This window comes from Zingiber officinale, chromosome 8A, assembly GCF_018446385.1.
Source record: "Zingiber officinale cultivar Zhangliang chromosome 8A, Zo_v1.1, whole genome shotgun sequence".
Lineage (NCBI taxonomy): Eukaryota > Viridiplantae > Streptophyta > Magnoliopsida > Zingiberales > Zingiberaceae > Zingiber > Zingiber officinale.
The window spans coordinates 34,165,500-34,186,007 of record NC_056000.1 but is presented as its reverse complement, the minus strand read 5'-3'; the positions used below and the strand labels follow the sequence as shown (position 1 = coordinate 34,186,007).

Below are 20,508 nucleotides of genomic sequence, written 5' to 3'. Positions count from 1 at the left end.
TGAGAGAGTTTGGAGCCTAAAAATGACATTGTGATACGATATACACTTAACCCTTATGCGAAAGGGAGATTGATATTGCAACCGGGATCTCGACCCGACTATGTTTGAGTCAGGGGAGTTTGTGTCCTAAAAAGTATATAGTGATACAATATGTGCTCGACCCTGACTATGTTCGAGTCGGAGGAGTTTGGACCATGAAAAAGACATGAGAATATGATATGCATTCCATCCTTGTGTGAAGGGGAGGTTGATATCACAATCGTGATCTCGACCCCGACTATATTCGAGTCAGGGAGTTTGAGGCCCAAAAGGACACAACGATACTATATGTGCTCGACCCTTGTGCAAAGGGGTGGTTGATATTGTAACCAATATCTCAACCCTGACATGTCCGAGTCGAGAGAGTTTGAACTTTGAAAATGACATGACAATACCATATATGCTCGACATTTGTGCGACGGAGAAATTGATATCACACCGATATCTTGACCCTGGCTATATTCGAATCACGAGAATTTGGACAGTTATTTTTATCTAAAATAATTTGGCAATCAAAATGATAAAAAAAATATAAATTATCTTTTAAAATTAGTAGGAATATAACTATTCTTAAATTTTAAATATTTCACACCGAAGGCACCTCTAGCAATAATTATAAAGTATTACTAAATTTTAATTCTATTATTTTTTTTATTTTTCATTTTTATCTTGAAATAAGCCAAAAAAAAAAATTCGAAAGGTGTATTTATTTTTATTATAATTAAAAGATGTCTTATCACATTTTTATCCATTATTTTAATGATAATAAAAATAAGGGTCTTTTATTTTTTTTACCCTATTAATAAAATTATAAGAAAAAAAAGGAAATGTTTATCTAGAAGAACCGAAGAATGAACCACGGCACCGTCCCAAGCCTCTCTCTCTCACCCGTCGCTATCACCCCGTTCACAATTCAAATCTCACTTCGCGTCTCTCTTATTTAACCGCCGCTTGCTTCGCTTCCATCGACGGCAAGCAAGCAGCGACTCCGTTCCGTCGTCGACGGCGACCACGCCGCCGTCGCCATCCTTCCCCTTCCACTCCGTTCTCGCGTTGCAGAACCGAATAATGCTGCTCTCCACTCACATCCCTCCTCAGCTCGATTCGGTTTCCGAGGTCCGGTTTGTATGAAGTGTAAGCCTCCTTCGAAGCCATGGAGCCCAGCGAGATCGGATGGCTGGGGAGCATGCGGCGGAGCAGCGGCGTGTGGAGGGGCGACGACGGGGTGTTCTCCCGGTCGTCGAGGGATGGGTGGGAGGACGGCGACGACGAGGAGGCGCTTGAGTGGGCGGCGCTGGAGAAGCTCCCCACCCTCGACAGCGTGCAGCACGGCATCGTCGAGATCTCCGTCGACGAGGGAGACTGCGGAGGGAGGCTGCAGGAGGTCGAAGTCAAGAAGTTGGGATACAGGGAGCGGCGGGCCCTCGTCGAGCGCCTCGTCCGCGTCGCGGAGGAGGACAACGAGCGGTTCTTGCTCAAGCTCAGGGACCGCATCGACAGGTGGCGCTGCGGCAGCTTCTCCTTCTCTCGCTTTCTGTTTCCTGATTTTTCTTATTTTTCTTCTACGATGTTAGGGTTGGCCTTGATTTCCCCACCATCGAGGTGCGGTACGAGCACCTGAGCGTCGAGGCGAAGGCTCATGTGGGCGACAGAGGCCTGCGAACCATTCTCAACTCTGCCATCGACGTTTTCGAGGTATAAAATAAAGGAAATATTGTAGAAAACAATCGAATTCAATTTCAGAGATTCTGATCATTGTTCTTCTTCATTTCAACGCATAAAAAGGATTTTGCGAATGCTTTGCGGGTACTTCCAAGTAGAAAGAGACCTTTGTCAATCCTTCATGATGTTAGTGGAATCATCAAACCACGCAGGTGCCATTTCTTTTTTTTCTTTCGGACGACTCAAGTTTATTTGCTCTGTATACTATTGAGAAAGAACCAGCAATCTTGATATCTGTTTTTTTTTTTTGAAAAAAAAAATCTCTTTCTGACCTAAAATCATCGCCTTGAACTTTTTCAACAGGATGACTTTACTCTTGGGTCCTCCAGGATCGGGAAAAACCACGCTGTTGCTTGCATTGGCTGGAAAGCTTAGTTCCGAACTCAAGGTAAAAGAGGGTTATATATGTATAAATGAGTTTCTCTTCGATTTCATATTTGTATGTGGACCTTTATTCACCCAATTCAGGATCTCCTTTGTTGGCTTATATATGTATATATGAGTTTGTCTTCAATTTCATGTTTGTATGGGGACTTTTATTCACCCAATTCGTATCCTTTGTTGGCTTTAAGTGGGTTGTTCATTGCCAAAAAACTGCAGAGCGCTGGAAAAGTGACCTACAATGGTCATGAAATGCATGAATTTGTCCCTCAGCGAACGGCTGCATACATCAGCCAGTATGATCTTCATATCGGAGAGATGACTGTTCGCGAAACGTTGGCTTTTTCTGCTAGATGCCAAGGAGTCGGTACTCGTTATGGTAGGCATTGGTAGATCCATTACTAAAGGTTCTTATCATTGCCCACTACTAATTGCTATAGTATGAGGTAATGGTGAATGATCTTTTGTTGTGAATAATTCTCAGAGATGTTAACTGAGTTAGCAAGGAGAGAGAAAGCCGCAAACATTAAGCCAGATCCGGACCTGGATGTTTTCATGAAGGTTAGACTTGTGATCTTTCCATGTATGTTTTCGCAAACACCTATATTAATTATAATTCAACTATAAATCGGTACTAACCCTACTCTCTATATTCATTGAACTTATAATTGCTTACAGATGACATCTAACTCTGTTGTTTAATTGGCAGGCAGCTGCAACGAAAGGACAAGAAACTAATGTGATCACTGATTATGTACTCAAGGTAGATACTACACATTCAGAAATATGTGTTGAGATATCTGTTTACATCAACTAATAAAATCTATGGAATATGAATGAACAATTAATTAAACATTTTTGTGTTTGTTTGCTCTTCAAACTCGTTAGATACTGGGTTTGGAGGTTTGCGCTGATACCCTGGTGGGAGATGAAATGCTGCGAGGCATTTCTGGCGGGCAAAGGAAGCGTGTCACTACAGGTAGAACAAGTATAGCTGTCATTGTTGGCTGAATATGTTTGGTGCCTCCTGTGTATGTCATAAGTTTGTTTATGTTCTGCTTGAGAACTCAAATATTGCTTGACTTGACTCAGGTGAAATGCTTGTTGGACCTGCAAGAGCTTTATTCATGGATGACATATCAACTGGTCTGGATAGTTCAACAACCTTCCAGATAGTAAACTGCCTCAGGCAGTCAATCCACATTCTTGGTGGAACTGCTGTTATATCTCTGCTTCAGCCAGCACCAGAGACATATGACCTTTTTGACGACATCATTCTTCTATCTGATGGGCAAGTTGTGTATCAAGGCCCTCGAGAAAATGTGCTCGAATTCTTTGAATCTATGGGCTTTAAATGCCCAGAGAGGAAGGGTGTTGCGGACTTCCTACAAGAAGTATGTTTACCATATAAAATAAGTTCACTTGATTATTTATGCTTAAAATCTAGTGTATGATAGTGATTCTTTATTTGGGTCGTAGGTAACATCGAGGAAGGATCAGCAACAGTACTGGGCACGCCATAATGAACCTTATAGATATGTTCCAGTAAGAGGATTTTCTGAAGCATTCCAGTCATTTCATGTTGGTCGGGCTATTGTGGAGGAACTTCTTGTTCCATTTGATGGGAGTAAGAGCCACCCAGCTGCTCTTACAACTACAAGATACGGGGTCAGCAACAAGGAATTGTTACTAGCTAATATTGACAGAGAATTGTTGCTAATGAAGAGAAACTCATTTGTCTACATCTTCAGAGTGATTCAAGTGAGTTTGCATTGCTTTGCTTCAGTTTGATGGTCATTATTTCTTTATTTACCACCTTTTTTCTATTTGTCCACAGCTTACCATCATGGCAATGATTACAATGACAGTTTTCCTACGCACCAAAATGCCCCATGATTCTTTAGATGGCGGTAATATATACATGGGAGCACTTTACTTTACAATACTCGTGACCGTTTTTAATGGGCTCTCTGAACTCGCCATGACCATTTTAAAGATTCCTGTTTTCTTCAAACAAAGAGATCTCCTATTTTTTCCGACATGGTCATATACAATACCAACATGGATTCTTAAGATTCCCATTGCATTTATTGAAGTTGCAGTATGGGTTTTCACGTCTTACTATGTCATTGGATTTGATCCAAAGGTTGAAAGGTAAGAAGCACCTTAAAGAGATTTTCTCATGAGTAAATCCATTGTAGATTTATCAAACTAATGTATCTAAAATGTCTCTGATCAGACTGTTCAAGCAATATCTCCTGTTACTAGCAGTAAACCAAATGGCATCTGGACTCTTCCGTTTCGTTGGTGCAGCAGGTAGGAATATGATTGTTGCAAATACCTTTGGATCCTTTGCAATGCTCGTCCTTCTTGTGATGGGTGGTTTCATACTTTCACGAGGTGAGTGATGAAACCTTGATCTACCTATTATGAGACATATAACTACGCTTGTACATTGCTTTCATGGCTTATAGATATGTAAAATCAATTGGTTATGTCATATAGATGAGAGAACTGAAAAAAAAGCCTGTTTTACAGAACAAGTTAAAAAATGGTGGATTTGGGGTTATTGGATATCGCCTCTAATGTACTCGCAAAATGCAATATCAACAAATGAATTCTTAGGGCAGAGCTGGAGTCAGGTGAGGACACTTCTTTTGTATACATGAAAGCCTTATTTTCCTGAGAACGTTTAGTTAACTGATATGATTTATGTTTTGTGTCAGATACTCCCGCAAACGAGAGAGCCACTAGGAGTTATTGTATTAAAGTTGCGTGGAGTATTTCCTGAAGCAAGATGGTATTGGATCGGCTTTGCAGCCTTAGTTGGTTACGTCTTACTATTTAATTTTCTTTTTACCATGGCTCTCACTTATCTAAAACGTGAGTTTCCCTCAACTGTTCACTAGTGTTAGTCAAGGGCTTGAACTAAGAGATGAGTTTTGATCAACCATCTTTCATTGTCAGCATTTGGGAAGTCTCAGCCACCTCTTTCTGAAGAATTGTTAAGGGAGAAAACTGCCAACCTAACTGGACAAGTGTCAGAACAATCATCCAAAGGAAGGAAATTTATTGGTCAATCTTCTTCTAAGAGTAAGTTTCTAGACACATTGTAAGCTCGCTTGGTAATTTTCTTGACAATGTTCTCAAGAGGAAATTTGATGTATAGGAAATATTGATGGAACGAGAAGAGTAGGTTCCCGAAATGCTGCTCTTGAACAGAACAAGAGGGGAATGGTCCTCCCATTCACCCCGCTTTCTATTGCTTTCGATAATATACAATATTCTGTGGACATGCCACAGGTATATTTACTCTGACAGCAGTTTGAGCTTTGAAAAGTCTATTGTGTTGGACAAACCTTGACATATTTTGTTAAAACCTTAGGAAATAAAAGCTCAAGGTGTAGTAGAAGACCGTTTGGTGCTCCTAAAGGGAGTGTGTGGATCATTCAGACCAGGAGTTCTTACAGCTCTAATGGGTGTGAGTGGAGCTGGCAAAACAACACTCATGGATGTATTGGCTGGGAGAAAAACTGGTGGATATATCGAAGGGAGCATTAGCATAAATGGATTCCCTAAAAAGCAGGAAACTTTTGCCCGTATATCAGGATACTGTGAGCAGAGTGACATTCACTCTCCCCATGTGACGGTTTATGAGTCTCTTGTCTACTCCGCATGGCTTCGGTTGTCCAATGATGTTGATTCTGCAACAAGGATTGTAAGTCCTAGATTAAACAGACCAAACTCCAGATGCCTGATCTTACATGTTTTTATCTTTTTTCTTTACTTGTTCCACTTAAAGGCTAATTGAATGTGCATTCTTGCAGATGTTTGTGGAAGAGGTGATGGACCTTGTAGAACTGACATCACTGAGAAATGCACTTGTTGGATTGCCAGGAGTTGATGGGTTGTCGACTGAGCAACGAAAGCGGCTCACTATTGCTGTGGAACTTGTTGCCAACCCATCAATTATATTCATGGACGAACCGACTTCTGGGCTCGACGCAAGAGCTGCAGCTATTGTTATGAGAACTGTGAGGAACACAGTGGATACTGGAAGGACTGTGGTGTGCACTATTCACCAGCCTAGCATTGACATATTTGAAGCCTTTGATGAGGTGAGAAATTTCTTTAATAAAATTATTCTTTAACTTTTCAACATTTCTGTGCTAATGCATTTGCGTTTTCTACCTAATTGTAGCTCTTCCTATTGAAGCGAGGTGGCGAAGAAATATATGTAGGTCCGCTCGGTCACCATTCGTGCCATCTGATAAGCTACTTTGAGGTAGGAGGCATAATTATTTTGATAGAGATACTCTTTGTTGAAACATCTGACAATTGTTTTCTGATTCCTTCCAAGGGAATTGATGGAGTTAGAAAGATAAAGGATGGTTACAATCCTGCAACTTGGATGTTGGAAGTGACCACACAAGCCCAAGAAAATATTTTGGGTGTTAATTTCAGTGACTTGTACAAGAGTTCAGAGTTGTATCAGTGAGTTCCCTGTTCTTATTATGTTCTCAATTTCTTATTGTTAGTTCATCTTCTGTAAATTCATTTTGCAATATGATATATATATAGGAGAAACAAGAGTCTGATAAAGGAGCTAAGCAAACCTCCTCCTGGTTCAAGTGATCTCTATTTTCCGACGCAGTTCTCTCAGTCTTTCATTGTGCAGTGCATAGCGTGTCTATGGAAACAACGCTTATCGTATTGGAGGAATCCTCCATACACTGCAGTGAGGATTTTCTTCACAACAGTGATAGCGTTGATGTTCGGAACTATATTCTGGGGCCTTGGCACCAAAAGGTATATCCTTTGAGGAATTCTGGTAGAACACACACAAACTCGCTTATTCTGACTTTTTACAAGTGTTGTTAACTAACAAATTTGTTATTAGCTTTGACAAAACTTAAAATTTCAGGTCTAGACAGCAAGATTTGTTTAACGCGATGGGTTCAATGTATGCCTCAGTGCTATTTATCGGGGTACAGAATGCTTCATCTGTTCAGCCAGTTGTGGCCATTGAACGAACAGTATTTTACAGGGAAAGAGCTGCAGGGATGTATTCGGCCTTGTCATATGCCTTCGGGCAAGTAAGTGTGTATTCTCTAATGAATTCGACTAAAATTCCGGGCAACAAACTGCATTTGTTCTCTAATTTTATGTTTCCCTTCATAGGTTGCAATTGAAGTTCCTTACGTTTTGGTCCAAGCTTTGATATATGGTGTAATAGTTTATGCGATGATCGGATTCGAGTGGACTGTTGCTAAATTTTTCTGGTACTTGTTCTTCATGTACTTCACATTCCTTTACTTCACTTTTTATGGAATGATGGCTGTGGGCTTGACTCCCAACTACAACATCGCATCCATTGTTTCTTCTGCCTTCTATGGAATGTGGAATCTCTTCTCTGGATTCATCATTCCTCGCACGGTAAGTTGGGAACTTCAATTGATCAATCCTTTGTATATTTCGAACTGGAGGACATCAACTCAACCGCATTGCTTCTTGTTTTCACAGCAAATTCCAGTGTGGTGGAGATGGTATTACTGGCTGTGTCCCATTGCTTGGACACTGTATGGATTGGTCACCTCCCAGTTCGGAGATGTTGAAGAGAAACTCGAAGAGGGTCCGACCGTGGCAGAGTTTGTGAGGAGTTACTTCGGGTTCGACCGCAGCTTCATGGGAGTTGTAGCTTCGGTGATCGTCGCATTTCCTGTGTTTTTTGCGTTCCTCTTTGGATTTTCGATAAAGATGCTCAACTTTCAGAAAAGGTGATAATGACTTCATTTCTGAGGATCAAGAACAACATGGAGACCATAGAAACATGCTTTCTCCTACCAAAGATGCTCAACTTTCAGAGAAGGTGATAATAACTTCATTTCTGAGGATCAAGAACAACATGGAGACCATAGAAACATGCTTTCTCCTACCATTTCATATTGGTTGAGGGTGTTATTTAAAATTGTTAAAAATATTAATATCATGAAATTAATTTCTAATCTGATTATTGTTCCTAAATTAGAATTTAAATTTTAAATAGTACGAATATTCTAAAAGAAATAAATAAAATTATTATAAGATATATATATATATATATTATCAGAAAGTTTAGCCTGCGGCTCTTTCTGTGCGGTTCTGTGCGGCACAAGTTATTCGCGTCATCTGAGCTGGCAAAAAAACCTGCTGCACTTACACATCAGCAACAGGTAAAAGAAAAACAACTCTCCACAAACCCTAACTGAAGCAACGCCGACTCCTCTCCTCATCGCTTCCTTCTCCTCCCTATCCGAATCCCCTCCTCTCTCGTCGAAGTTCGTCGCTAAGCAGAGCCGCCCTCCTCTCCTCGTCGTGAAGCAGAGTCGCCTCCCTCTCGCCGAAGCTCGTCGCGAAGCAGAGCCGCCCTCCTCCTCGTCGCGAAGCAGAGCTGCTTCGCCCTCCTCTCCTCGTCACGAAGCAGAGCCGCCTCCCTCTCTCGCCGAAGCTCGTCGCAAAGCAGAGCCGCCCTCCTCTCCTCGTCGCGTTCCTCTCTCGCCGCGAGACCCCTCTCTCGCCCGCGAGACCCCTCGTCACGTTCTCTCGTAGCTGATCTTGGGCATTTCTCTCCGCCGAACTAGGGTAAAATCCGTGTTGCCTCTTGTAAAATCTATTCTTTTGTCCTGAACGATGCTCTTGTTTTTGGCTCTACTTCAGTGGCCTCTACTTCAGTGGCTCTGCAGGATATCAGTTTCTTACCGGAGAGTCAAAGAGCAATCGTCCCAAGGCTGAACAAGAAGCAGCATTTCAGTGGAAGCATGATTGAAACAAACAAGTTCAAAGAGAGGCGACTGGAAGGAGTTCCTAAGTTGAAGCGATCATCTTCCTTCAATGAGGATAGGTAATCCAGACTCAACTCTTAACATTATTGATTTACTAAATTGATCATATTAACATGAAGCACCAACTTTTTGACTCGAAATTTTGATGAAATTGTTGCTTTTACGTAACCTATTAGCGATAGGCTTGTTTTACACTTACCTTACTCAATGGAACAGTGTTCAGTCCTCGGATGTTCATGTCAGCCTTCTAAATTCTACTATTTTTTATGCATGAAATTCCCAATATGTAGGAGCTAAGATATGCCTTGTTCAATAAGGGAGAGTGAAAAGATTGGGGATTCATCTCAACCGAAGTATCCCTCCGGGGCTTCCAAAAACATATCCGACATGAACTCCATGTCTGATGATAATGCAACAAAGATATCCCCCGTTTCAGATGCAAGAAAGTCCTCTGCATGGATGGACATTCCTAGGTCTTCGCCTCTCCGTTCGTCAACTGATGGAAGTAAAAGATCAAGAGAGTGTGACCCAGTTAAGGGCTCATCCATTGGGTTAAAATCTTTCCAAGAATTCAAAGAGAAGGTGATCAGGATCGAAGCAAGTTGAGTTATATATATTGTTATCACTAAACTTGTTTTGGTTTTTAATTTCTTTCCTTCAACTTCGATTTGGTGCCGATTGCTGCAGGCTTACTTCTGGAGCTAGGGTTATAATAGTATCTAGATCTGATGATAATGAAGATTTTTGACTTCCGAATTCCAACAAATATATGCATTATCTCTCTCAGTTCGCAATCGTGGAGCATTGAAGTTCTTGCAAGTGCCATTGGTTCGACACGTCGTTCCTTAACTTATTTGAGCTATTTCAGAAGCATTGATTTGTTTTCTTCTACCAACCATTGTTGTATTCTTCTAATTTCCTCGAAGATAAACTAAATTTTCGCTTCATTTAAGTGGCTTGATAATTATGTGCATGCTGTTTCGATACACCATGTACTATGTAGAACTAAAAGAGCAGCTCCTATGTACTATGTAGAACTAACAGAGCAGCTCCTACTTTATTAAGCAAATTGCTTTTCCCACCCCCGATCAACGTACACCCCCTCCACCTCCCCTCTCTCCCCCGCCAAAAGACGCATGTAACCTCCTTTTCATTTTTTTATTTTTTAATTTTATTTTTAATTTTTTTAATTCATACTTATATATTCATATTTACATATTTTTTATTTTTTATTTTTTATTTTAAATTAATTTTAATTTTTTATTTTAAATTAATTTTAATTTTTTATTTTTAATTAATTTTATTTTTAATTTTTTTTATTCATACTTATATATTTTTAAATTTTTATTTAGTTTAATTTTATTTAGTTTTATTTTTAAAATTAATTTTATTTTTAATTTTTTTCATTCATACTTATATATTTTAAAATTTTTATTTAGTTTATATATTTTAAAATCTTTATTTAGTTTAAAGTTTTAATCAATTTTATTTATTATTTTTCATTAATACTTATATATATTTTTAATTTTATTTGGTTTTATTTTTTAATTAATTTTGTTTATTATTTTTTCATTAATACTTATATTTTTTAAATTTTATTTAATTTTTATTTAGTTTTTATTTTTAATTAATTGTATTTATTATGTTTTTAATTTTTTTAATATTTATTTAGTTTTATTTCTTTAATCAATTTTGTTTATTATTTTTTTATCAAAATTTTTAATTTTTTTTATTTTATATAATTTTTAAATTACTCCCTTCCGTTAAATTACATTCCTAATTTGACACTTAAATTACCCGCATCCAACTATTAACACATGTCATAATCTTCTCTCCCTTAAAATCATCCCTCCCTCCAACCATTGACATATAACACATGTCAAAATCTCTCACCCTCTTTAAATTACCTATCCTCCAACCATTGACACCTGTCAAAACACTCCCTCCATTTAAATTCGTCATTCTCCAACCATTGACATCTGTCAAAACACCCCCTCCTTTTAAATTACCCCTCTTCAATGTTTGACATATGTCAGAACTTCCCCTCCCTTTAAATTATCCCACTTCTAACTCTTGACACATGTCAAAATCTTTTATCCCTTTAAATGACCCTCCTTCCAACCCTTGACACATGTCAAAATCTCTCATCACTTTAAATGACCCCCTTTCAACCCTTGACATATAAACATATAAAAAAATTATTGAAAAAATAAAATTGATAAAAAATTGATAAAGAAATTGATTAAAAAAATTAATAAAAAAAATAAAATTTTAAAAAATCAATTGAAAAAATATAAGTATTATGAAAAAATAATAAATTAAATTAATTAAAAAATAAAAACTAAATAAAATTTATATAAAATTGAAAAATAAAGTATTGGTAAAAAATAATAAATTAAATTAATTAAAAAAATAAAAACTAAATACAATTTATATAAAATTGAAAAATAAAGTATTGATACAAAATAATAAATTAAATTAATTAAAAAAATAAAATTAAAAATATAATTGTATGAGAGTTATTTTTAAATAAAATTAATTAAAAAATTAAAATTAAATGAGAATTAAATGAAATAAAAAAAACAAAAAAAATATAAAAACAGAAAGGAGGTTTCATGCGTCTTTTGACAGAGAGAGAGGAGAGATGGAGGGAGTGTGCGTTGACCGGGAGGGGAAAAAAGCAGCTCTCTTTATTAACTAGGTCCTTCGACACACTGTAATTAGAACACTTAGCTTATGATATTAACCTTCTTCGTCGCATGGTGACTCAAGAATGCGATTTATTCACCATTACCTTTACAAACACTAGCTTTTAGTCTTACATTGCTGATATTCTTATGTGATGTGTGGTTATTTGCCGCAGTTTAATAAAGAGAATGAACTCGATCTATCCATTGTTCTTTGAACATAAACGTGGTAAATGTGTGTAATCTTTTTGACTCAAGTAAATCTCATAAAGTGATGATTGAATTTCCTTCAGAAAGGCTTTACAACACCTGCCGCTGGAAGTTAGTTAGCAGTGGACATTTTGAAGGCAGCTGAAGACAGATAATTTGTCTTTAATTTTTTTTTAAAAAAATATTTACGGTGTTGTTTCCTGTAATTTTGAACTCAATTTTGGTTGTCCGTTAAGGCCTAAATCCCATATTTATTTGTACAAGCAAATAATTGTACAAATTATTCCATTGGTTAATTATTGTTCTAAATTTCCAAATATTAGCAAAGGTTTATAAAGAAGATTTATCTTTCATCTATCCATTATTATTATTTATTTAGTTGTGTGAAACATTGTGTACATTTATCATTTCAAACGTTACAAAATTTTATTATGAAGTTTGACGTCTTGGATAAATGTTATTCGAACCTATGCAAATTCGTCATTTTGGAACAAGCCATCAACAACATTATTGCTTGGTTTAGGTTCAGCAATGGATCATCATTCTGTTCTATGTACAAGGATATCAGTTAATAATTTACATAGAATAAATGAAAAGGTAAAAATAGAGGGGAATACAATTAAAACACTTAAGAATAAATTAGATGGGTCTGTGAAACCTAGTTCTTTAGAGAATTTGCCACCCATCTTCTTGCTCCTGCTCATCGACGTTGCTGAAACTTTCGGAACAATGACATTCAGCCATTCCAATATCGTTACCAGTACCGGCCGCAGCAGAATCATGGGCAGGAATGGGTCTGGTAGGTTGAATATTTTGGATGACTGTGAACAATGGTGCTCCACTTGACTTGTCTGCAAGCTGGGTGGAATGCCAACATAAATCTTAGAAATCATCTGCGTAATGTTGAAATTCAGCAAACAAAAATGAATCTAAGTTTTTATTGAAGGAATGTCTTATAACCACTGCACCAACCAACCCTTGTCTTTGCAGTAGAACCCAATGGCCAATGATGGATCGATCACGTCTAGTGGTAGGTGTCGCACCGTGCTAGAGACAGACGATTTATGCCACAAGTGAGCCACTTGAGAGGGAAAAGGTACATGTTCAAAAATGCAAGTGGTTGAAACAAAATACCTGCAGTGGTATGAAGAGCAATCAGCTTCCTGGTCATCCATCTTGATATCAACAGCGTAGTTTAACAGTAGTTATTTAGTGTCTCCGACAAGATAGATCAAACACAAGCAACTTTCCGATTTCAAGAAAGAGAACAAGATATCATATTTCTGTTCAAGATGACAAAAAATTGAAAAAAGTATATGTTTTTAAGCTATCAAGGAACCATAGTGGCTTAATTAGCGACTTGTATGTTTCTAAGAACCATATTTCTGAGTTAATGAAGAGACTGTAAGAAGTGTAAGAAATCATTTCTTCCATTTAACATCGTGTATACAATGACACATGACAGATTCCTCAGAACAGTATGAAAGCAAATTAGTAGGGCAATTGTTTTTTAGTAAACATAATAATTACTCATGAACTGAGACCGATCGAAAAGAAAAGCAAATATGCATTGATAAATTTTATACCGACTGAGCTTCATGAGGGTCCAAGTAGAGTGCCTTCTCATCTTGCACACCAACAATATAGGTTGAGGCACCAGGTTTACCACCTAAGATGCCGAGGCATTGTGGAAATGTAAACGTTTCCCACAGCAAAGGAATATTCCTGCAAAAATATGGCACATACTAAGAGCAGCTGGGAAGATACTCAAGAAGATAAACACCCCGTATTTGAAGCAAGACTAAGTATACGCAAAACTGACCCAAGCTACATTCACCATCCAGGTGTCCCGATTTGCAAAGGGAAAATATATGATTCCTCAGAGGTCACTCGTCATATTTGAAGTCCAGATATGGCGCATATAATATCATGGACGCAAAGAGTCCATAGCCATATAGTTAGACTAATATTTTGAATAAAGGAGCATAACCAAAAACTATACATAATATCATTAATATCTAGAACATATGAAAATGTTTTATTGTATCATTATTTTTTTTTTCTGGACAAGTTCAAATCTTCACAATGGGAAAAGATAAATCAAAAGTATCACCCTTGATACACTAGAGAAATGCTATATAGTATATTCAAATTTACCTGGGGTTGATTTTTTCTAAACCAAGAACCAAAGGCACCAGAAGTAGTATAGGTGCCCAATCTTGTTGCCCTTTGTTAAAATCGTGGCAAAGTCTAGCAGCAACCTCAATGCAAACAACTGGAGCTCCACCTTGTTCCCCATCTTTATCACCTGAAACAATATATAGAACCATGAGAAAGCTTTGTTTGCGTTTTTCATGATCATATTGTTCTTTGCTAGTGTTGATAATTGTTTCCCATGTTCGACACATATCATAAGGACCCAACCAGGACCCAGCAACCAAACCATAAGCCTTCCCAGCTTCAAGAAGATTGTGTATTGAAAAAGCGCACGAGCTAGAATCACCAAAAAGATGTAGAATTTCAAGATACCGAAGATCATATGGCTGCAGATCAACATTAAATCATTATAAACGTTCAGCCAGAAAATTTTGAAATTTCCTCACTAGATTGGAAAATACATTTGTTCAGGACAAAAGAATAGATTTTACGAGAGGCAACACGGATTTTACCCTATTTCGGCGGAGAGAAATGCCCTAGTGTCGAGGAAGATCAGCTGCGAGAGAACGCGACGAGGGGTCTCGCCGGCGAGAGAGGGGTATCGCGGCAAGAGAGGAACGCGACGAGGAGAGGAGGGCGGCTCTGCTTCTCAACGAGCTTCGGCGAGAGAGGGAGGCGGCTCTGCTTCGCAACGAGGAGAGGAGGGCGGCTCTGCTTCGCGACAAGCTTCGGCGAGAGAGGGAGGCGGCTCTGCTTCGCGAAGAGGAGAGGGCGGCTCTGCTTCGCGACGAGGAGAGGAGGGCGGCTCTGCTTAGCGACGAACTTCGGCGAGAGAGGAGGGGATTCGGAGAGGGAGGAGAAGGAAGCGATGAGGAGAGGAGTCGGCGCTGCTTCAGTTAGGGTTTGTGGAGAGTTGTTTTTCTTTTACCTGCTGCTGATGTGTAAGTGCAGCAGGTATTTTTGCCAGCTCAGATGACGCGAATAACTGGTGCCGCACAGAACCGCACAGAAAGCGCCGCAGGCTAAACTTTCTAATTATCAGATATATATATATATATATATATCTGTCTGTGTGTGTGTTCAGCGACGGTGGCGTCCAGCGGCGCTGGAGAAGACGGGCGCCATGTCGTGTTCATCTCTGCGTCCAGCCATCGCTGTCCGCTCTACGGCGGCCAAGACCCACGCTCGTCTCCTCAAATCTGGCGACAATGCTGACGTCGTCTCCTGGAACAAAATTCTGACGGCCTACTCTGCCCCCGGCGGCGGCCTGCCGGACGCCCGCAAGCTTTTCGACGAAATGCCCCGACGCGACGTTGTCTCGTGGAACGCCCTCGTCGCCGCCCACGTCGCTTCCGGATCGCACCACCAAGCGTGGGCCGTGTTCCGGAGCATGCTCTCCGCCGGACTACGCTTCAACCAGTACACCCTCGCGAGTCTCCTCAAGTCTGCCGCCCGCGCCGCCGAGCTTGAGCTCGGCCGCCAGCTGCATGCCTCGACCACCAAATCGGGCTTCGACCGCGACGTCTTCGTCGGCAGCGCCCTGGTCGACGTGTACGCCAAGTGCCTCAGGATGCGAGATGCCGTTATGGTGTTCGAGCAAATGCCAGAGCCGAACGCCGTGACGTGGAGCGCAGTGATCGCCGGCCACGCGAGGGTTGGAGACGCCGACGCGGGCCTCATCGCCTTGCAGCAGATGGAGAGAGCTGGCTTCAAGCTCGAGGAAGCCACGTTCGCCGGGCTCTTGACGTCCCTCGACGCTCCCTCTTATCACGAATCCGCCCGCCAAGTGCACGCTAAGATTGTAAAATTCGGGGAAGCCATGGGCATCAACGCCTACAATGCCGCCATCACAGCGTACTCGCAGTGCGGCGCCGTGGAAGACTCGAGGAAGATCTTCGACAAGATGGAGAATCCCAAGGATCTGGTATCGTGGAACTCTCTGCTCGCGGCCTATGCTTGCCATGGCTTGGCTAAGGACGCGATGGAGCTCTTCGTCGCGATGCAGAAGAAGCTGGGAATCGAGCAAGACATGTACACATTCACTAGCGCCATCAGCGCTTGCTTCCAACAGGAGAACACCGGCGAAGGGCGCGTTGCACGCGCTGGTGATCAAGCGGGGCTTCGACGCCACCGTGAACGTCTCGAACGCCCTCATCGCAATGTACGGGAAGCCCGGGGCAGGCGACACGATGGAGGACGCCTGGAAGACCTTCGAGTTCATGGAGCGGAAGGACTCAATCTCATGGAACACGCTTCTCACCGGGCTTTCTCAGAACGGGCGGAGCGAGGAGAGCTTGAGGCTGTTCGCACTCATGATGAAATCGAAGGCCATGGAAATCGATCACTATGCATTCTCGGCCGCGTTGAGGTCCTGCGCCGATCTGGCGGTCCTCCAGTTGGGCCAGCAGATTCATAGACACGTCCTGAGGCTGGGCTTCGCCGGCAATGAGTTCGCCGGAAGTGCCTTGATCTTCATGTACGCCAAGTGCGGCATCCTCGAAGATGCTCACAAGGCGTTCGATGAAACGTTCAAGAGCAGCCCCGTGGCGTGGAACTCCATGATCTTCGGGTACGCCCAACACGGGAAAGGCCGGGTTGCCCTCAGCATGTTTTCGAAGATGCACGAGTCAGGGGTCGAGCCCGACCACATCACGTTCGTTGGCTTGCTCACTGCATGCAGTCACAGTGGTTTAGTCGAAGAAGGAACCAAGTTTTTGCAGTCGATGCAACCCGTGTTTGGAGTCGCGCTAAGGATGGAGCACTATGCGTGTGGAGTTGATCTCTTTGGACGAGCCGGGCAGCTCGAGGAAGCAATGAAGTTGGTCAAGTCGATGCCATTTGAGCCTGATGAGATGGTTTGGTTGACATTGCTAGGTGCGTGTAGAGTACGCGGGGATTTGAAATTGGCTAGCCGTGTGGCTGAGCATTTGCTTGTGTTGGAGCCTAAACATCACTCGACTTACGTGCTCCTATCGCACATGTATTCAGGGGTCGGGATGTGGGACGATAGGGCTACAATGCAAAGAACGATGAGGAGTAGAGGGTTGAGTAAAGTCCCAGGTTGGAGCTGGGTGGAGATTATGAACCAAGTGCATTGTTTCAATGCGGAAGATAGGTCGCACCCTCAAGTCGAAGAGATCTATAAGATGCTAGAAGTTTTAACAGAGATGATCACGACTGTTTCTTCATTAGATAGTGAAGTTTTTGAATTCAAATCCATATGTACATGCCATCTTGAACAAGTCTGGGATCGAGGAGCAAAGGATTTGTCAAATGCACTTGGAATAACATGAGAAGACAAAATGGTTAATGAAAGAAGGATTTCTCATGGAGGTTTAACTCTTTCACAAGGCGAGTGGGATGATACTTTGTTCTTCTCTATCGGACGAGAAATTTGTGTCGAAAAGTCATCTATTGAACATGTAAAGAGTGAAAAAAAAATCCTCCATTGAATCTCAATTCCATTTTTATGATGAACAAAACCAAGAGGAACTTTCACACATCTCTTCTTCGAATGTGATTCTTGTTCACTCGTATCGTTTGTTCAGAAAAAAGGAAAATATTGTGGCCATTGAACCAACTGTCTTAATAAAGACATATATCTTTGGACGAGTAAGTGTTTTCGAATCAGAAGTGATCTATTTGGGTTAAGTTCCCAGAGGTGGTCATATCACCGACAACATGGAAAAAAAAAGTGCATTTCATCTTTGCAGCAATGGCGCGATGAATGGAATTTTTCGATTGTTTGATGGAGATATCAAGGATGTCCAATTAATCAGAGGAAGATAAATTTACTAATGAGATAAAATCATCAAACATGCCTACTCAAATTCATTGCCTATGCAAATTCTCTTCCACCATCCTATAAAATAGGAAGTAATTGTTGGAATAGTTCACTATTAAAAAAAATAATCAAATTTTCATTAAATTGATTTGATTCCAAGACAAAAGAAAATTTTGATCTCATTTAATTTTAATTATTAATGGAATAAAAGTTTCATTAAATTTATCTTTTTTATAAGATTTTAAAATATTTAAAAACTACTAATCCACCTAAAATCATCAACATCTTAGTTCACCATTTAAAAAAATATATATTGATAATTAAATATGAAAAATATAATTTTCTTTTCCCGTTATTATTGTTAGTAAAACAAATCAAACAAATTAAATTAACACTTTTATTTCACTATTTAGTTTTAATTTGAATATATACAAATTGTTAAATTCAAATTAAAGATATCATAAATTATGAAGGATATTTTATTTTGTACAATGACTCTTGAATAGGAAAATTTAGACATCTAATGATTCATTTTATATTCGCTGAAAATTTAATCTAAGTTTCATTAGAGTCAGAGATGTAACTACATTAGGACCAGGGGGTGCGATCGTACTCTCGGAATTTGAAAAAAAAAAATAATACACTTGAAAAAAGATTTTAAAAGAATGTAATTATAAATTTTAAAATTTTTGGATTTTTTTACAAAAATTATAATTAAAACTCACTAGCTGAACTTCTCATTTCTGAGCCGAACTTTTTTTTTTTTCTCTTTCTAGTGTTTTCTTCTTCCTCCCCTAATTCCTTTCTTATTCTTTCCCTAACTCCAAGTAAGTCTTCAAAATCCTCGTCATCATTGTCATTGTCAACCACATCGTGTTATCATATGCTAATTTTACCAACACTGTCATTTGCTGCCAGCACCGCCATCGTCACTTTGTCGATGCTCCACAGCAATCGTCTTTTGATTGAGGTGAATTTTTCTTAATTAATCTCTTTCAATTATGGATTTAAGTGTTAGAAAAACATAGTGTTAAATTTTTTGATATTGATATTTTTATTTACTAGTATGTCGGTGTATATATATTGAGGCATTCTGTATATTTGATATTTGATTTGTTATATGAAGGTGATCACTATTCGAAAATTTGATCAATTGAATCATTCATTTATTGTGTCAATAGATTCATCATATAATTGACTAACAAGAAAACTCACAATTAGTAATGAAATTTAATTTTTATCACTAATTAGCAATTAAAATAAATTATGACTGCTAATTTAGTGACGGAAATTAAATTTTGTCATCAATTCCATCTTTATACTTATTTAACCTATTTAAGTTTCTGTTTCTATTAGCAACTAAATAAATTACGACAGCTAATTAGCAACGAAATTAAGTTTACATTGCTATTTTAGCGACGAAATTAAGTTTCCGTTGTTAATTAACTTTCTAATTAGGATTTTCAGTCTTGATTTTTTTCTTCCTAGTACACTAAAATCCTCATTTCTAATTCTCTTTGATTGACCTCCTCTCCGATCTCCAACACACACTCCTCTCCTCACCTTTCCGATCTCCGACATCGACACGCATCCCGTTGATATGTTCGATCCTCTCCCCTTCCCTCTTCTCTCTTAGCGATGGCTTGTCAATGACTTCATAGCAAGCTCTCACCTTGGCCTCGGCCTTGTAACAAGGTTGTGAGGTTAGGTGTGACCGTAGCAACGCACCCTTAACCTTGGTCGATTTGAATTTGCCCCCCTCTAATTGAAAATCCTAACTATGGATCCTGATCGTAAGGTATGACACTCAACTGGATGAACTCTATTAGTTCTATTTTCCAATCATCCGGGAAAGTGATCCCTTCCATCCTGTCAATATGTGCCACCAATGAGACTTGCTCGATCGATTGTTCCTTCACGATCGACGTCAGGGAACTGGCTAACTTCGACAACTCATCCGCGGCCTGTTTTTCCGATCAGGAGATCTTTTGTACCATGACTTCTTGAAAATTCACCTTCAACTTCTCAAAGGCTTCTACATATAACTTGAATAGGGAGCTACTAATCTCAAACATTCCTGATAGCTACTGGGCGGTCAACTGAGAGTTGGAGTGAATGAGGACTTTTGCGGCTCTGACATGCCACACTGCTTGTAAGCCAGCTATCAAGCCTCCCTCCATATCCGTGGGACCGGCTCTAGGGGGGCCGCTGATGTGGCGGTTCCACATTGTAAGCCAGCTATCAAGGCTTTATATTCGACTTCATTATTGATGGCACGATAATCTAATCGAACAAAAAGTTACATCTGATCCTCCTGAGATGAAATGATCAGAATGTTGATCCCGCTGCCTTACCGAGTGGACGAACTGTCAACATATATTCTCCAAGTGACGAAATCCGCTAAGGCCTGAGCTTTGATCGTCGTTCGAGGTTGGTATTGAATGTTGAACTCACTTAGTTCAATTGTCTACTTGATCAGTCGTCCGGACGCCTCTGAGTTAAGGAGGACTCTTCCTAAGATGTTGTTGGTCATCACGATGATCGGATGTGCGAGGAAATATGGGCAGAGTTTCCGAGCAACAAGTACCAATGCATAAGCTAACTTTTCAAGACTAGTGTAGCAGGACTCGGCATCTTTCAATATATGGCTTAAAAAGTACACGGGTTGTTGTTCATGTCCGTTCTGCTTAACTAATGTCGAGCCGAC

The 20,508-nt window shown here is 39.8% G+C and overlaps 2 protein-coding genes, 1 long non-coding RNA gene and 1 pseudogene across 6 annotated transcripts; 3 read left to right on the top strand and 1 right to left on the bottom strand.

Annotated features, from left to right (window-relative positions):
• The first annotated feature begins 1,015 nt into the window (after window positions 1-1,015).
• Window positions 1,016-8,149, top strand: LOC122008396 (ABC transporter G family member 36-like). Of its 2 annotated transcripts, XM_042564112.1 has the most exons (24): window positions 1,016-1,539; window positions 1,614-1,734; window positions 1,825-1,913; window positions 2,065-2,149; window positions 2,362-2,521; window positions 2,627-2,703; window positions 2,852-2,905; window positions 3,031-3,121; window positions 3,235-3,536; window positions 3,622-3,903; window positions 3,980-4,296; window positions 4,382-4,542; window positions 4,681-4,784; window positions 4,869-5,025; window positions 5,110-5,235; window positions 5,312-5,445; window positions 5,528-5,860; window positions 5,970-6,260; window positions 6,344-6,427; window positions 6,503-6,636; window positions 6,724-6,951; window positions 7,067-7,238; window positions 7,324-7,578; window positions 7,666-8,149. In XM_042564112.1, the coding sequence occupies exons 1-24, from the start codon at window positions 1,193-1,195 to the stop codon at window positions 7,921-7,923; spliced, it is 4,362 nt and encodes a 1,453-aa protein (XP_042420046.1). In that variant the 5' UTR covers window positions 1,016-1,192; the 3' UTR covers window positions 7,924-8,149. The 2 variants fall into 2 exon arrangements, with proteins under 2 accessions (XP_042420046.1, XP_042420045.1); XM_042564111.1 differs by having other exon boundaries at window positions 6,344-6,636.
• A 208-nt stretch (window positions 8,150-8,357) lies between these two features.
• On the top strand, window positions 8,358-9,910 carry LOC122008397. Of its 3 annotated transcripts, none has more exons than XR_006119281.1 (4): window positions 8,358-8,763; window positions 8,854-9,022; window positions 9,254-9,564; window positions 9,651-9,910. It is a non-coding gene; the product is annotated as an uncharacterized LOC122008397 (long non-coding RNA). The 3 variants fall into 3 exon arrangements; XR_006119280.1 differs by having other exon boundaries at window positions 8,839-9,022; window positions 9,254-9,545; XR_006119279.1 differs by having other exon boundaries at window positions 8,839-9,022.
• Window positions 9,911-12,358: 2,448 nt separating this feature from the next.
• Window positions 12,359-15,142, bottom strand: LOC122010677 (cysteine protease ATG4B-like). Its single transcript, XM_042567182.1, has 7 exons — window positions 15,106-15,142; window positions 14,603-14,904; window positions 14,018-14,403; window positions 13,447-13,585; window positions 12,995-13,143; window positions 12,837-12,907; window positions 12,359-12,718 (listed from the first exon to the last, which is right to left on the bottom strand). Exons 1-5 carry the CDS (start codon window positions 15,140-15,142, stop codon window positions 13,066-13,068), a joined length of 942 nt encoding a protein of 313 aa, XP_042423116.1. The 3' UTR covers window positions 12,359-12,718; window positions 12,837-12,907; window positions 12,995-13,065.
• Window positions 15,038-17,499, top strand: LOC122008395 (annotated as a pseudogene).
• Window positions 17,500-20,508: the final 3,009 nt, after the last annotated feature.

Excerpts from the sequence above, each read along its gene's own strand:
- LOC122008396 (XM_042564111.1), top strand. The coding sequence starts at position 1,193 with ATGGAGCCCAGCGAGATCGGATGGCTGGGGAGCATGCGGCGGAGCAGC. Across the intron at positions 3,904-3,979 it reads ACATCTTCAGAGTGATTCAA|CTTACCATCATGGCAATGAT; the intron begins GTGAGTTTGCAT and ends ATTTGTCCACAG. Across the intron at positions 5,446-5,527 it reads ATTCTGTGGACATGCCACAG|GAAATAAAAGCTCAAGGTGT; the intron begins GTATATTTACTC and ends TTAAAACCTTAG.
- LOC122010677 (XM_042567182.1), bottom strand. The coding sequence starts at position 15,142 with ATGGCGCCCGTCTTCTCCAGCGCCGCTGGACGCCACC. Across the intron at positions 14,404-14,602 it reads GCGATACCCCTCTCTCGCCG|CCATATGATCTTCGGTATCT; the intron begins GCGAGACCCCTC and ends GTTGATCTGCAG. Across the intron at positions 13,144-13,446 it reads ACCCTCATGAAGCTCAGTCG|AAATATGATATCTTGTTCTC; the intron begins GTATAAAATTTA and ends CATCTTGAACAG.